Source organism: Bos grunniens, chromosome 18 (genome assembly GCF_055505025.1).
Source record: "Bos grunniens cultivar Pamir isolate PY7600 chromosome 18, Bosgru_T2T1.0, whole genome shotgun sequence".
Lineage (NCBI taxonomy): Eukaryota > Metazoa > Chordata > Mammalia > Artiodactyla > Bovidae > Bos > Bos grunniens.
Window position 1 is genome coordinate 65,882,883 of NC_141182.1, and position 16,950 is coordinate 65,899,832.

Below are 16,950 nucleotides of genomic sequence, written 5' to 3' on the forward strand. Positions count from 1 at the left end.
TGCTCAGTGGTAAAGATTCCAAGTGCCAACGTAGGAGACATGGGTTTGATCCCTGGATTGGGAAGATCCCCTGGAAAAGGAAATGGCAACTCACTCTAGTATTCTTGCCTGGGAAATCCCATGGAAAGAGGAGCCTGGTAGGCTACAGTCCACGGGGGTCAAAAAAGAGTCAGATGTGACTTAGAGACTAAACAACAACAACAATTAGAGGAATTCTTATCTATGGTGTCTATAGCCTTATGAAATGTATTTCTTAAGGTTGGCAGTCTAGTCTACTTGATCCATGGGCTACAGAATGGATGTTGTCATACTAGGCATGGAAACAACATTAATGTACATCTCCATCAGAGCTCTTGGGCGACTGGGTACATTTTCAGTGAACAGTAATATTTTGAAAACAATCTTTGTTTCAGAGCAGTAGGTCTCAACAGTAGTCTTAAATTATTCAGTAAACCATATTATAAATCTATGCGCTGTCGTCCGGGCTTTGTTGTCCCGTTTATAGAGTATATGAAGAGTAAATCTAGCATAATGCTTTAGGGCCCAAGATTTTCAGATCAAAGAGCATTGGCTTCAACATCTAGTCACCAGCTGCATTAGCCCCTAACGAGAGAGTTTAGCTTATCCTTTGAAGCCAGGCATTGACTTCTCTCTCACTGTGAAAATCCTAGATGACATCTTCTTCCAGCATAAGACTGTTTCATCTACATTCAAAATCTGTTGTTTAGTGTCGCAGTGTTTATTCATTAGCTTAGCTAGATCTTTTGGATAACTTTGGTACAGCTTCTACATCAGCATTTGCTGCTTCACCTTGTGCTTCTGTGTTATGCAGACAGTTTCTTTCCTTGAACCTCATGAACTAACCTGAGCTAGCATCAAACGTTTTTTTTTTTTCAGCTTCTCACTTCTCTCAGTCATCACAGAATTGGAGAGGGTTAGGAATTGACTCCCTTAGGCTTTGGCTTAGGGAACGTTATGCCTGGCTTGATCTTGTATTGTTGTTCAGTCACTAAGTTGTGTCTGACTCTGCGACCCAGTGGACTGTAGCACACCAGGCTCCACTGTCTCCGGGAGTTTGCTCAAACTCATGTCCATTGAGTTGGTGATACCACCCAACTATCTCCTCCTCTGTTGCCTCCTCCTCCTCCTGCCTTCAGCCTTTTCCAACATCAGCGTCTTTTCCAATGAGCCAGCTCTTTGAATCAGATAACCAGAGTATTGGAGCTTCGACATTGGTCCTCCCAATGAATATTCAGGGTTGATTTCCTTTAGGAGTGACCGTTTTCCTCTCCTTGCAGTCCATCTGACTCTCAAGAGTCTTCTGCAGCATCACAGTTCCAAAGCATCAATTCTTTGGCACACAGCCTTCTTTATGGTCCAGTTCTCATATCCATACATGACTGCTGCAAAAAATGTAGCTTTGACGATACAGACCTTTGTTGGCAAAGTGATGTCTCTGCTTTTTAATTAATATGCTTCTAGGTTTGTTATAACTTTCCATTCAGGGAATAAGTGTCTTTTAATTTCATGGCTGCAGTCACAATCTGCAGTGATTTTGGAGTCCAAGAAAATAAAATCTGTCACCACTTCCACATTTTCCCCCTTTGATTTGCCATGAAGTGATGGGACCAAATGCCATGATCTTAGTTTTTTGAATGTTGAGTTTTAACCTAACTTTTCACTTTCCGCTTTGACTCTCATCAAGAGGCTCTTTAGTTCTTCTTCACTTTCTGCCATTAGAGTTTGGGCTCACTATTCTGTTCCATTGATCTATGTGTCTTCTTTTATGCCAGTAACATAATATGTCGATTACTGTAGCTTTGTACTACTCTGAAATCAGGAAGTATGATGCCTCTCGCTTTGTCCTTCTTTGTCAAGATTGCTTTTGCTATTTGGAATTTTTTGTGGTTCCCTATGAATTTTAGGATTGTTTGTTTCTGCGGAAATGTCTTTGGAATTTTGATATGGATTGTTTTCTATCTGTAAATTGCTCTTGGTAAAATTAACAATATTAATTCTTGAAATCCTAGAACACTGGATATCTTTTCATTTATTTATGTCTTCTCCACTTTCTTTCATCATTGTCATATAATTTTCAGAATATAAATTTCTCAACTCCTAGGTTAAATTTATTCCTGAATATTTTGTTTTTGATTCTATTTAAAATAAGGTTGTTTTCTTAATTTTCTTTTCAGACAGTTTTTACATTCGTGTATATAAATGTAACTGTAACCAATTTGTATATTGGGTTTTTTTTTTTTGGTCCTGCAACTTTACTGAATTCATTTAGTAGAGTAGAATTGTGGGGTTTCTACATATGAGACTGTGCTACCTACAAACAGTTTTGCTTCTTCTATTCTTGCTGTTAAAGTGCTGGACTCAATATGCCAGCAAATTTGGAAAGCTCAGCAATGGCCCCAGGACTGGCAAAAGTCAGTTTTTATTCCTGTCCTAAAGAAGGACAATGCCAGAGAATGTTCAAACTACTGTACAACTGTGCTTATTTCACACGCTAGCAAGGTAATGGTCAAAATCCTTCAAGCTAGGCTTCAACAGTATGTGAACTGAGAACTTACAGATGTACAAGTTGGATTTACAAAAGCCAGAGGAACCAGAGGTCAACTTGCCAACATTCATTGGATCGTAGAGAAAGTAAGGGAATTCCAGAAAAACATCTACTTCTGATTCATTGACTATGCTAAAGCCTTTGACTATGTGAATCACAACAAAGTCTAGGAAATTCTTAAAGAGATGGGAGTACCAGACCACCTTACCTTTCTCCTGAGAAACCTGTATTCAGGTCAAAAAGCAACAATTAGAACCAGACATGCAACAATAGACTGGTTCAAAATTGGGAAAGGAGTATGATGAGGCTGTATACTGTCACTCTCTTTATTTGACATATATGCAGAGTATCTCATGCAAAATTCCAGACTGGATGAATCACTGGCTGGAATCAGGATTGCCAGCAGAAATATCAGCAACATCAGATATGCGGATAATACCACCCTAAGGGCAGAAAGTGAAGAGGAACCTCTTGATGAAGTTGAAAGAGGACAATGAAAAAGCTGGCTTAAAACTCGAATAGAAAGCTAAGATCATGGCATCTGGTCCTATCACTTCATGGCAAATAGATGGGAAAACAATGGAAACAGTGACAGACTTTGTTTTCTTGGGCTCCAAAATCACTGCAAATGGTGACTGCGGCCATGAAATTTAAAGACCCTTGCTTCCTGGAAGAACAGCTTTATGACAAACCTAGACAGCATATTAGAAAGTAGAAACATCACTTTGCCGACAAAGGTCCGCACAGTCTAAGCTATGGTTTTTCCAGTAGTCATGTATAGATGTGAGAGTTGGACCCTAAAGAAGGCTGAGCACCGAAGAATTGATGCTTTCAAATTGTGGTGCTGGAGAAGACTCTTGAGAGTCAGTTGGATTGCAAGGAAATCAAACTAGTTAGTCCTAAAAGAAATCAACCCTGAATGTTCATTGGAAAGACTGATGCTGAAGCTGAAGCTCTGGTACTTAGGCTACCTGGTGCAAAGAACCAACCCATTGGCAAAGACCCTGATGCTGGGGAGGATTGAGGGCAAGAGGAGAACGGTGCAACAGAAGATGAGCTGGTTGGATGTCATCACCAACTTTTTGGACATGAGTTTGAGCAAATTCGGGGAGATAGTGAAGGATGGGGAAGCCTGGTGTGTTGAAGTCCCAGAGGTGGCCCAGAGTTGGATGGGACTTAACAACTGAACAATGACATCAATTCTGATTTGAATGCCTTTTCTTTCTTTTTCTTCCCTACTTACTCTGGCTAGGGCTTCCTGTACTGTGTTGAATAAAAACAGAAGTGATGGGCATCCTCGTCTTGTTCCTGATGTTAGAGGAAAACCTTTTTAGCTTTTGAGTGTTGAATATAATGTTGTTGTTGTTGTTTAGTCATTGATTTGTGTCTCACTCTTTTGTGACCCCATGGACTGTAGCCCACCAGGCTCCTCTGTCCTTGAGATTTCCCAGGCAAGAATACTGGGGTAGGTTGCCATTTCCTTCTTCAGGGACTCTTCCTGATTCAGGCATCAAAACTGTTTCCTGCTTGGCAGGCAGATTCTTTACCACTGGGCCACCTGAGAAGCCCTGAATGTGATGTTAGCTGCAGGCATATCAGATGTGTTGAGGTACATTCCTTCTATATCTAACTTGTTGAGAGCTTTTATCTTGAAAAGATATTTAACTTTATCAAATGCTTTTTCAGCATGTATAGATATGATTATGGTTTTTATCTTCCATTCTGATAATGTGTTTGTCACATTTTTTTATGTTGCACATGATGTTTAACCATCTTAGCATCCCCAGGATAAATCCTCCTTGATTGTGATGTATGATCTTTTTAATGTGCTGTTGGATTTGATTTGCAAGTATTTTGTTGAAGAGTTTTGTATCTATGTTTATCAGGGATATTGTCCTATAATTTTCTTCTCTTGTGTTATGCTTAAGTAGCTTTGATATCAGAGTAATGCTGTTCTCATAAAATGAACTTGGAAGTGTTCCTGCTTCAAGTTTTTGGAAGACTTTTGCAGGATTAATATTAAGTCTTTAAATATTAAGTGGATTTCTCAGTGATTCTGTCTAGTCCTGAACTTTGCTTTGTTGGGAGATTTTTTTTATTAGTGATTACGTCTCCTTATCAGTTACAGATCTGTTCAGATTTTCTATTTCTTCATGATTTATTTTTGGTTGGTTTTATGTTTATAGGAATGTTATTCATTTCTTTAGGTTATCTAATTTGTTGGTGAAAAAATGTTCATTGTAATTTCTTCTGATTGATTGTATTCCTGCAGTATCAGTTGTGATATCTCCTCTTCTATTTCTGACTTTGAGTCTTTGCTCTTCATAATCTAACTAAAGGCCTGTCAATCTAACTAAAGGCCTTATGTCTTCTAAGAAACTGACTCCTGGGAATTCCCTGGTGTCCAGTGGTTAGGACTCTGTACTTTCATTCCAGGAGACCCAGGTTTGATCCTTGGTCAGGGAACTAAGATTCTTCAAGCCGCATGGTGTGGCCCAAAACAAAAAAACAAAAAAAAACCCTGTTAGTTTCATTGATGTTTCCTATCATATTCCTAGTCTCCATTTCATTTTTTTGCTCTGATCTTTGTTATTTGCTTATTTCTGATAATTTTAATCATAGTTCTTTTTCTCATGTCTTGAGGTATAAGCATACGTTGTTTATTTGAGATCGTTCTTTTATTCTTAATGTAGGCATGTATTGCTCTACATAATCCTCTTACAATTGCTTTTGCTGCATCCCACAAATTTTGGTGTGTTATGTTTTCATTTTCAGTTGTCTATATTTTTTTTTTTTTAACTTCTTTTTAACCCATAGGTCATTCAGGACCGTGTCACTTAAATTCCAATATTTGTTAATTTTCCAGGTTTCTTCTTATTAATGATTTCTAGTTTCATACCATTGTAGTTTTAAAAGATACTTGATACGATTTTTATCTTTGTGAATTTTTTAGTATTTGATTTTTGACCCAACATGTCATGTCTCCTAGAGAATGATACATGCACTCGAGAAGAATGTGTATTCTGCTATAATTGGATAGCATCTTTTGTACATGTCTATTAGGTCTGTTTGGTCTTAGGTGCAGTTCAAGTCCAATGTTTTCTTACCCAGAGTGGGATATTGAACCCTTAATATTATTGCAGCTATCTATTTCTACCTTCAGATTTGTTAATATTGGCTTTATATATTTAGGTGCTCCAATATCACATATGTATTTGTAATTTTTATCCTCTTGATGAATTGATTGCTTTTTTGTTACGTAATGACCTCCTCTGTCTCTTGTGACAATTATTTACTTAAAGAGTATCTCATCTGACATAGTATGATAACCCTGCTTGTTTTATTTAATCCCTGCTTTTGAAAAATAGGTATTTTTCTATTTATTTTTGATGTGGTGGATCTTTCTTGCTGCGTGGTCTTTTTCTCTAGTTGTGGTGAGTGGGGGCTGTTCTCATTGCAGTGCAAAGGCTTCTCATTGTAGAGTATGAGCTCTAGGTGCATGGACTTCAGCGGTTGTGGCTCATGGGTTCACCAGTTGCAGCTCCTGGACTCTAGAGCACAGGCTTAGTAGCTGTGGCACACATGGGCTTAGTCCCTCTGTAGCATGTGGGATCTTCCCAGACCAGGGATCAAACCTGTGTCTCCTGTATTGGCAGGTGGACTCTTTACTAGTGAGCCACCAAGGATGCCCCATACGGGGTCTTAAATGTGGCTCATGGGGTCTTCATTGTTACATGCAAGGTCTTTTTTTGTTTCATTTGCACGTTTGTGCAAAGAGTTGTGCCTTCCAATAAAGTGAATGTGTACCTCATCAGCATTTCTTTCCATTCAGGCTTCTGGAGCGGAGAGGAGAAAGTTGAGACTTCCTTTGAACAGAGTGTTTCTGTGGCAGTGTCACAGGCCAGGACTTCCAAGGAACCTTCCTCTTCTCAGAAGACTCACCCCTGTGAAGTGTGTGGTCCAGTCTTGAGAGGCATTTTCCATTTGGCTGAGCAGCAGGGAACACAACACAGCAAGAAATTACTGAAGTGTAGGGCATGTGCAAAAGGATTTTCTTTCAGTACAGACCTTCGGCAGCACCAGGAGCCGCACAAGCAAGATAAACCACCCATAATCAGCGTGGACAGATCTTCATTTGTGAAGAGCTCCAATTTCCATGTGTCAGGAGAGCCTCTAACCAGCAAGCAAGTTGAGGATGACTTCAGAAGCACCTCAGAACATCTGAAGCAACAGGCCAGTCACACTGGGGAGAAGCCAAATACAGTCACCCACTGCATGGAAAATTTACAAAGCAAAAAAAGTCATTGTCCCAGGGGAGAATGCAAGAAAGCCTTCAGTCCCAAACACGCACTTGTTCAGGACCACAGTGCCTGCCCTGAAAGACAACGTTTTGTGTGCAGTAAATGTGGGAAAAAATTCAAGTATAAATCCTCATTTATTGTGCACCAGAAAGCCCACACTGGTGACAGGCTTTATGAGTGTGGTGACTGTGGAAAATCTTTCAGAGGAAGCTCAGCCCTCATTCAACATCGAAGAATTCATACTGGGGCAAGGCAGTACAAGTGCAGCAAATGTGGGAAATCCTTTAGCCAAGAATTTGTCCTCATTTATCCTCAGAGGAGTAACACTGGAGAAAATTGCCATGTGTGCTATCATTGTGCACAGTCTTCTGGCCATAGCTCCATCTTTATTCAACAACGGACAGTTCACACTGGAGAAATCAGTTATGAATGCACTGAGTGTAGGAAGTCCTTTAAACGAAAATCAGATGTAATTGAACACTGGAGGGTTCATACAGGAGAAAGGCCTTATGAGTGCAATGAGTGTGGGAAATCTTTTACTTCTAACTCTGCCCTCCATTATCATCAGAGAGTTCACACTGGAGAAAAGACTCATAAATGTGGGGAATGTGGGAAGTCTTTTACCTCTAGCTCTGGCCTGCGTTATCATCAGAGAATTCACACAGGAGAAAGGCCATATGAGTGTACTGATTGTGGGAAGTCTTTTACCCAAATAAATCACCTCATTATACACCGAAGAATTCACACAGGAGAAAGGCCTTATGAGTGCAGTGAATGTGGGAAATCCTTTAGCCATAAATCTTACCTGTCTCAACACCAGAGAGTTCACACTGGAGAAAGGCCTTTTGAATGTAATGAATGTGGAAAATCTTTTACCTCTGGTTCTGCCCTCTGTTATCATCAGAGAGTTCACACAGGAGAAAAACCTTATGAGTGCACTGACTGTGGGAAATCCTTTACCAATGGACCAATACTCATCCGACACCGTCGAGTTCACACAGGAGAAAGGCCTTATGAATGCAATGAGTGTGGGAAATCCTTTACCCAAAGAAATCATCTCAACATACACCAGAGAGTTCACACAGGAGAGAGGCCTTATGAGTGCAGCGAATGTGGAAAATGTTTTACCTCTGGCTCTGCCCTTCGTTATCATCAGAAAATTCACATTGGAGAAAGGCCTTATGAGTGCAGCGAATGTGAGAAGTCTTTTACCTCTAACTCTGCCCTCCGTTGTCATCAGAGAGTTCACACAGGAGAAAGGCCTTTTGACTGCAGTGAATGTGGGAAATCTTTTAGGGATAGTTCCCAGTTGAATCAACACCAGAGGGTTCACACTGGAGAAAAGCCTTATGAATGTACGGATTGTGGGAGATCCTTTAGCCAGAATTCATACCTCTCTAAACACCGGAGAGTTCACACTGGAGAAAGGCCTTATGAGTGCAGTGAATGTGAGAAGTCTTTTACTTCTGTTTCTGCCCTTGGCTATCATCAGAGAGTTCACACTGGAGAACGGCCTTATAAGTGCAGTGACTGTGGGAAATCTTTTACCAATAGCTCGATACTCGTTCGACATCGGAGAGTTCACACAGGAGAAAGGCCTCATGAATGTAGTGACTGTGGGAAATCCTTTACCCAAAGAATTCACCTCATTATTCACCGGCGAGTTCACACAGGAGAAAGGCCTTATGAATGCAGTGAATGTGGGAAATCTTTCACCTCTCGTTCCACCCTTCATTATCATCAGAGAGTTCACACAGGAGAAAAGCCGTATGACTGCCTCAAATGTGGGAAGTCTTTTAGCCGAAAATCTAACCTCTCTCAGCATCAGAGAATTCACACTGGAAAAAGGCCTTAGATGTATAAGAAATATATAGTTTCATTGTTCAGTGTAATGACACTGGACCAAACTGTGAGACACTAATTGCCTCATAAATCCAAACACCAAGAGTAAAGAGAATCTTCATCATAATTTCACTTATGTGGGAAGTACATGTAACTGTGTTGCACACTAATCTGCTCTTGATAGATTTACATCACTTCCAGTGTCTGTCGCCATATCCATTTCACCTCTAACCTGGCAGGTCTCCACAGTGTGCATCAGTCACTACCCCAGCACGCTCAGGGAAGCGTACTCTGTTCTCTCATTTGTTGGAGGAAATTAGGATTAGCCTAAATAAACCCTTGGGATGTCTTCATTCCCTTTCTGAGCAGCTTTTGCATGGCCCTGATGCAATATTGGCCCAGAGAACATCAAGAGTTCATCTGGCAGCTTGCAGAGAAGGACCTCCATTTTCAGGGACATGTTGTTCTGAAGATACTAGTGATGAATTTTTCTAGCTTCCGAGTCACCAATTAAGAATTGCCAGCCACTGCTGGCAGATCTGCCTGACCATTGCTTTGGTTTCTACAATAACAAATACTTTACTGTTTAAGTCCTCCTTAATCTTGGACATTCCATTTACCATGTCATCTGCTTTATAAACAGAATTGGGCTGTACAAGCATGAAGATGTGTGCAGCCTTCATGGGTGTATCAAATTTTCTGTGCTTCAGAGTAGATAATACAGAGGCAGAAATTGGCTTACTATTTTTTGCCAAATTTGCATTTCTGCCCATAGCCTCCTGTGAAAGGCTGCAGGACTTTCTTGTCCTCATTTCAGGCCTGGATGCTATGATGAGTTTCAGGAGACTTAGATCCCACTGAGGAGGGGTCAGCTGTGACAACATAACTGCTTCTGGGAGCAGCATAAATATTTTCCCTTGTTCACAGGGGATGTCATTAGGGCTGAGGGGAATTTCTTCCCCAGGTCCTACCAAGAGTGAGGCAGGCAAAAAAGAATAAATATAGAAAAAAGGAGAATCTCATCCACAAATGTATTTGTGACCCAGGCCACATTCCTATTGACTCAGGTGGAAAGTCATTCATTGCACAATCTATTTGCTGTCTTTGAGGTAAAACTGATCCACAAAGGGCCTGAGAAAGTGGAATGAATATAGAATTGCCAAACCTACTTTCCAGAAAGTTGGACATAGAGGTTTGTTTTTTGTTGTTGTTGATTTTAATTGTGAGCCATTTCAAAAGCTATTTGATGAGTTCTGACATATGTATGGAAGTAAAACCATCATCATAGTCATGGTAATGACTATGTTACTGTATATTTATCTCACGACCTTTTATACTCTCTTTCCTTGCCCTTCACAACCCTCCATGTAACCATTGATTTATGTTCCATTATAATAGATAACTTTTGCATTTTCTAGAATTCATATGATGGGAAGTTACTCTTTCTCCTGCTTTTATTTAAGTTGCCTAAATACTTGAAGAGTCATCAATAATGTATGAGCAGCTCATACTTTTTTTCTAAGAAATATTCTTGTTTTTCAATATACCACTATTATCCATTCTTTTGTTTATGAACATTTGAAGTTTTTCTAATTTTTGACTATTGGAAAAGAAAGCTGGTAAAACATTTGTGTATAATTCTTTCTGTGGGTATATGTTTCAGTTGTCTTTACTTCAGTAACTCAGAGTGCAGAGTGTGAATCATAAGATAGGCGGGTGCTAACTCACCAGATTCTGGTCTGAACCAGTCATACCTGTTCTTCCAGTTTCGGTCACACTGTGTGGCTGTGGGACCGCAATTTCCCAGGGATTGAACCTGCTCCCTGAGCAGTGAGCACCTGGAGTCCTAACCACTGGACTGCCTGGGGATTTTTGTGTTTTTCATTCTTAGCAGCAGTGTTTGAAAGGTCCATTTCCTCTTTTATCCTAGTGAATACTTCATTTGGTCAGTCTTTTTTTTTTCCTCTTAAGGAAGCTGTCACTTTAATGTATTGTACATATATATATCTTTCTCCATAAATGGGGTAGAGGATAAACTTCCAGGATATTAGTGATTTTATTAGGAATATGTTTATCTTAATTTTTTTAATTTTTATTTTTCTTCTGATCAGTTATTCTTAATTTTAACCCTTCTGATAAGTTCGTCATACTATCTCACTGTTGTTTTGTTTGCATTTCGCTAAGGATTCATGATCATTTTTCAGATATGTATTTGCTATCTCTATATCTTTAGTGGAATGTTCATATTTGCCGCCTAGTCTATGAGTTTTGGCTATTTTCTTCCTTTCACAAAAGAACAGTGAAACAGCCAAGTCATACTGGAATTTCACTCATTTTGTGACTTTTTAATTTATGGAGTATTTTAATAATGGAATAATGTGTTCTAATTTTTTCACTTTTTTAATGCTATGTGCACTGTAACGGACACATATATCATTCACTTTTAATCTGTGTTACTAATGTACTCTCCATCACTTTCTAAAGTCCAAGCATTTAATAAAACCGCAAACCCTTGCTTAATAGTGTTTGACCAGTTTCCTGATTTATCATCATGGGGTTTGGGTTGGAGCAGAACTCTAGAGGAAGGGGAACAAGATGGCATCAGAATGAAGAATCTCAGAGCCCAGCTGGGCTGGAAATAGGGCAGTAATCAGACTCCCCACGCCCTGGCTCAGGCAGCCTGGGTTTGAATCCTGATCACAAAACATCATTATGACTCACAGGCAAATGATTCCCCACCTCTGGGCCTCAGTTTCCCCTCGTAAGACAGGTGTAAGATGTGGCTCTACCCATGAACCGTGGGAGGTTGAGCTGGAGCACCCATCTGCTGCCCCGTGACTGTACCCACAATCTCACTGGACCTCCCCACTAGCCTGGCCAGGTACCCCTCATTTCCCCTAAAGTCCCTGAGCCCCACTGGCGCCGAGTGCATTTGAGAAAGAAATGGGGCTTCTCATAAGCCACTGACACACTCACCTGAAGGAGGCAGAGGCTGCAGAGGGCTGGTATCTCAGTATGGGTTCCCCTCCTGGGAATCTCTAGGCAACTCACTAGAGCTTCCTGAGCCTATTTGCTGACTGACCTGGAGGTGAAGAAGGTGCTTACCTTGGTCCCTGTGAGAATCAATAGAAGTAACAAAACACTGAGTACTTAAGTGAGTGTCACACTGAGTGCCAAGATTCCAGGGTTTGCTTTATAAACATATTCTCTTTAATTCTCAAAACTGAGAAAGTAGGAACTATTGTTTTACTACTGGCAAAATCCAGGGTCGAAACAATGAAGTGGGTTCCCCAAAGTCACACAGTGGAGAAGTACCTGAGTCAAGATGGATTCATACCCCTCAGTCTAGCTCCAAAACTTGAGATGTTTTATCTATTTACCTCGGTACATGAAGCCCTCAGCCTGAGGCAGACACACAGAGATTTCCAAGGAGCCCCAGCTGCCTTTAGCTTTGTTGGAATCATCAACACAGCAAGGTACCCATGTACCATCTGCCCTTGTAGTTCTCACTGTAATACCCTTGTCTGTCACCGCCAGTAGCTTCCCCCACTGGAGGCTTTTCTCTCAGCTGCAACTGCTTATACCCCAAGGCCACATCTTCCATTTGAGCACAGCAGAGAGCTCAACCTTCGAGAATCAGTGATTCTGAGCTGGGTCTCCACCCTCAGCGGCTGACTGACAGCCTCTGACATCATCTAACAACCAGGTAGGAGGTTTAACTTTCTCAGGTGTTTGTAACCTTCAGCTTGGAAGAGCAGAGACAGTCCGGAGGACCTGGTACCAGTAAATGATAATGGAAATCTGTGCTCTTGGTCTCACTGGGTAGCAGCTTGCCTCTGCTCCATTCATGGACCTACTGCCTGTTGGAGCAGGTTGAGAAGACTGACTGGTTGAGAAGACCATTGGCACACACCAGCCTTCTTCCCTGCACTCTGCACATGTTCTGAACCCTCATCCTCTCTGAAATTTCAACCTCTATGTGTCCACACCAAGATTTAAAAAAAAAACAGACTCCTTAACACGAATCCTCACTGGAGTGCCCAGCAAGCTCTGGCCACGTCTGAGGTCCTTGTTCCAGATTCCACAGAAGAGGAGCTGACTGGCCTAGCCTGCTCGTGTTCCAAGTTCACAGGGCCATGGATGATAGGTGTGTCAGAGAATAGGGTGATTCAGACAGTACTTCTTGGAAGCCATTTGCTATCAGTTGACCAAGGGCATCTTCCCAAACCATACAATCCCAGTTGAAATGGGCTCTGCAGTGCTACACCATTGTTGCTTATTTCTAAGGCCTGGACCACAGTCTTGTGCGGCCTGAGACCATTTTTTAGAGTGTGCACAGATACAACAAGTGGCATGGCTGGATGCTGAGAAAGCTGCTGATCCTTTTTCCCTGCTCTTTCCCTTGCTTCTGTCTGAAGAAAGTTTTGCTACAGTATAGTGCTAGATCTCCATTTACCCACTGTTACTAATATCCCCCATTTTTTGGGGGGGGGGGCGGGGAATCCAAACACAGACTTGAAACTAATGTCCCTCTTTAACACAGGGAGCAGCCTTGAGCGTACCCCATGAGGTCCCTGGGACTTCATTATTTCGATTTCATTTTTCATGTTAAACTTCCACTTGTTGCAAATCAAACTGGTTTCCCCAAATAGCAAACAGATACAAATATTCTTTTTAAGATACTGTCTACATAAGAAAAATAAAAGGTAGGTCATTTAAAAGAGAATTACAACAGTGGTCACAGCCAAGTTTCCCTAAGCACAGACAAGGTGTTGGGTTTGTTGCAGGCACTGATAAAACTGTGTTCCTTGAATTCAAACATCCTGTCCTTAGCAAAGCAAGGCTGCATGAAAACACATGTCTTTGGTTGCTGATGTATATAACTCATTATCTAGATGAGCCTCTTAGGCAGATGAGATGTTTAATAAGTGATTACCAATAGAAGAAAACATGATGTGGCTTTCCTTCTACTCTTCTACCCCTTTCTGGTCTATTTTTCTTCAAGTTAGTTTTCCTCAGAGATGTCATAAATGAAAGGATTCACACTTTGTGGAAATAAGAACTTCATGGTAGCCATGTTTCTAGCATAATCATGGACTCAATTCTCTCAAATTTAGGACTCAGTGTCCTTCATTTAGCACCCATTAAACTTAAACTTTTTTCAGGATTCACAAATCCTTTTTCTCTTCTAGTGGTTTCAACAGTGCCCAATGGATGACCCAATTAATCAGCATTAATAACTGTAATTTGCTCACTCTACAGCTATTTTCCTGAGATACTCTCATGTACTCTTGCAGTGACAACGATTCCTTTTATAGGTAAAATGATAAACACTTCCAAGCAAGTAGGTGAGATCATGGAATTAACTTTTATCTCTTGTTGGGTGCCCAGTTTTTACCGCTACACAGATGCTGACATTTCAGCTATCCTGAGAAGTATAAATTTGGTGAGTAGCCAATATCCACAGATCCATGTCATATTCTTAAAAGAATTAGAGTATGTCTCAGAAAATTCAAAGTGACAGAGAAGGGATGCATTCTGAGGAACCAAGAGGCATGGTGCCACCTTATCTATTGCACTTACCTTAAGGCTAGCTAGTAATTTCCTCAACAAACTCTCTGGATTGTATTTGCTCTTATTGCTGACCAAACACATTGAACCTCACAATGTCCATTCTAAAGGCTTTGTATCAATTGTTGGATATGCATTGTTTACCTTTTGGGAGCATCATTTGAAAATGGAATCTGTAGGAGAGTTTTACTAAGATGCCTCTGATGAGTGCCAGTGTTAAAATTTCTTGTCAGATTTTTTTAGTGAGAGCAGGTCATGCAACGTGAATAAGATTGTAAGATACAGATAACAAGATAATCAGGGATATAAAGAATCTCAAAGCTAAAGGTTATCTAAGTATGATATCATGTCTATATATATATATATATAATATCTTCATTATTGTTAATATTTTGCTCTCTTCTCTCTGGAAAGATCTCTGATGATTCAATGGTGAATCAGTAGGTTTCTAGCAGTCATGAGATGGCTTATTCTAACAAATCATACCCTGATCACACACTGATAGGGATCTTTCAATCCATTTATGGAGAGTGAGATTTCTTTCCTTTTTATACTTCTCTTACTCTAATTTCTTGGCATATTTATTGTACTGCCAATTTCCTAATTTTGTTCAACTTTATAAAATGCTACATAAATCAAAATAATCACTGAGAAAATTTCTACTCAATCATTCAGGTATGATTTTTCATGTATAGATTTGATTAAATTATTTTCCAATTCAAGAAAATGTTTTCCATCTCAGTTTTCAATCCACTTTTATATTTTATTGCATTATATATTTTATCTCTAAATTGATAATCAAGTTTAATACATGTATGCATCAATAAATTATTCAGCATGTACAAGTCAGTAAGATGTATTTCCAGGCACTCTGCTATGTACTATTAACTCACTATGGTTTTCTCTTCCAGAATAAGTTATTGGATATATTTAGTTTATTGTAATAAACATTTCTTTAAGTAAACTTTAACTAATAAGGTCTGCAACAATAGTATTTTGTTTCCAATACATAAAGTAAGTGACCTCTCAGTATTTTTATTCATAATAGCCTTCTTATATAGAAACTTGGTTTATATCTATTATCATTTAGAAGTGGTTTTCATAATTTCTGTTTAATTTCAAAGTTTTTGACTTTTTTTCAATTTTCCCATCACATTTCTTAGTGTCATGTTTTTCAAATTTTTGTTTGTTTCAGTAACACTGCATTTAAATTATAAAATAGAAGAAAGCATCTTAAAAATTAATATTGATTTTTAATTTTATTGCATATATGCATGCCCATAATTTCTTGTTAATTATAATATTTTAAATGATTTGAAAAGGATTCTTAGTTATATATGGGTCAACTTTGAGTATGAAGATGTACTTCTTCATTTTCTCAAAATATATATATTCCTAATATTATAGCATTGAAAATGCCAGACACATCACCACTCTTATAAATCTTTTGAATATGTCTATAAAGTACAAATTGTCTTTTATTATGACAAGTGCATTAACATTTCACACTAACAAATACCAATAACTTAAAATTCAATGTTTCTGCTTTTTATAAAATTTATTTTTCATAATCATTATCTTTAAATCATAAGCAACATACTCCTATTTTATATTTACTTATGCATCTTAGTTCTCTTTTATTTCAAAATTTTGTCTTACATCCTTGTGTTGTATTTGTCATATGTGTGTGTTTGTGCTAAGTCACTTCAGTCATGACCGACTCTTTGTGACCCTGTGGACAATAGCTGGCCAGGCTCTTCTGTCGATGGGATTTCCCAGGAAAGAATACTGGAGTGGGTTGCCATTTCCTTCTCCAGGGGATCTTCCTCACTCAGGGATCAAACCCGCATCTCTTAACATCTCTTGCACTGGCAGGCGGATTCTTTACCACTAGTGCCACCTGGGAAGCCCCATTTGTCATATATATGATGGTGTAACTAGGTCCTTTGGGATAATTTTCCATGTTTTCTAATATAATTGCATTTCTTCGATAGCTTTAACATGTTCTCCATTGCTTCCAATAAATGTATATAATTACAGCCCGGGCCATTGATCTCTGTTCACAGTGCTCCATAGGCAGGGCTGAGTTGTTTGTTTTTTTTTTCTTTTGGTTGCACCAAGCGGCATGTGGGATCGTGGGATCTTAGTTTCCTGACTAGGGATTGATTCTGCACCCCCTGAATTGGAAGTGTGGAGTCTTAACCACTGGACTGCCTAGGAAATCCCATGGGCTGAAGCTTTTGACTGCAACATCAACAGATGCCCTAAAGTCTGAGTGTCTGTGTTTTTCAAAGTTAATGACTGATGCACTAAAAATTTGTATTCTAAGGCAAGTCAAGAAATAAACTTCATATTAAATTATATGAAAATTTTATATGAAAAATTTTTTCTGTTCTTTGGCCTTCCCTTCCCCTCTACTGTATATCATATATCTGCATTATGCACCCCCCAAAACTCCCCATTGGCAGAAATACCTGCTTAACCCATAAAGAGCAACATTTTCCTAGCACCAACAAGACAACGCCTTAAAAGATAACGTGTCTGGGCTTCCTTGGTGGCTCACTGGTAAAGAATCCTCCTGCTAATGCAGGAGACAAGGATTCCATCTGTGATCCAGGAAGATCCCACATGCCTCAGAGCAACTAAGCCCATAAGCACAACTGTTGAGCC

The 16,950-nt window shown here is 39.6% G+C and overlaps 1 protein-coding gene across 8 annotated transcripts in view; it reads left to right on the forward strand.

Annotated features, from left to right (window-relative positions):
• LOC147354859 (zinc finger protein 154-like) overlaps positions 1 to 16,950 on the forward strand; it is a 39,008-nt gene that overhangs the window by 4,971 nt on the left and 17,087 nt on the right. For 3 of the 8 annotated variants that reach the window (XM_086354972.1, XM_086354974.1, XM_086354973.1), the window contains one exon: positions 6,399 to 11,229. The exons of the other annotated variants lie outside the window; for them this stretch is intronic. In XM_086354972.1, coding sequence (XP_086211098.1) covers positions 6,399 to 8,722 — 2,324 coding nt within the window. In that variant the 3' untranslated portion in view covers positions 8,723 to 11,229. Of the gene's footprint in view, positions 1 to 6,398; positions 11,230 to 16,950 lie in introns of those variants that run through there. 8 annotated transcript variants of the gene reach the window in all.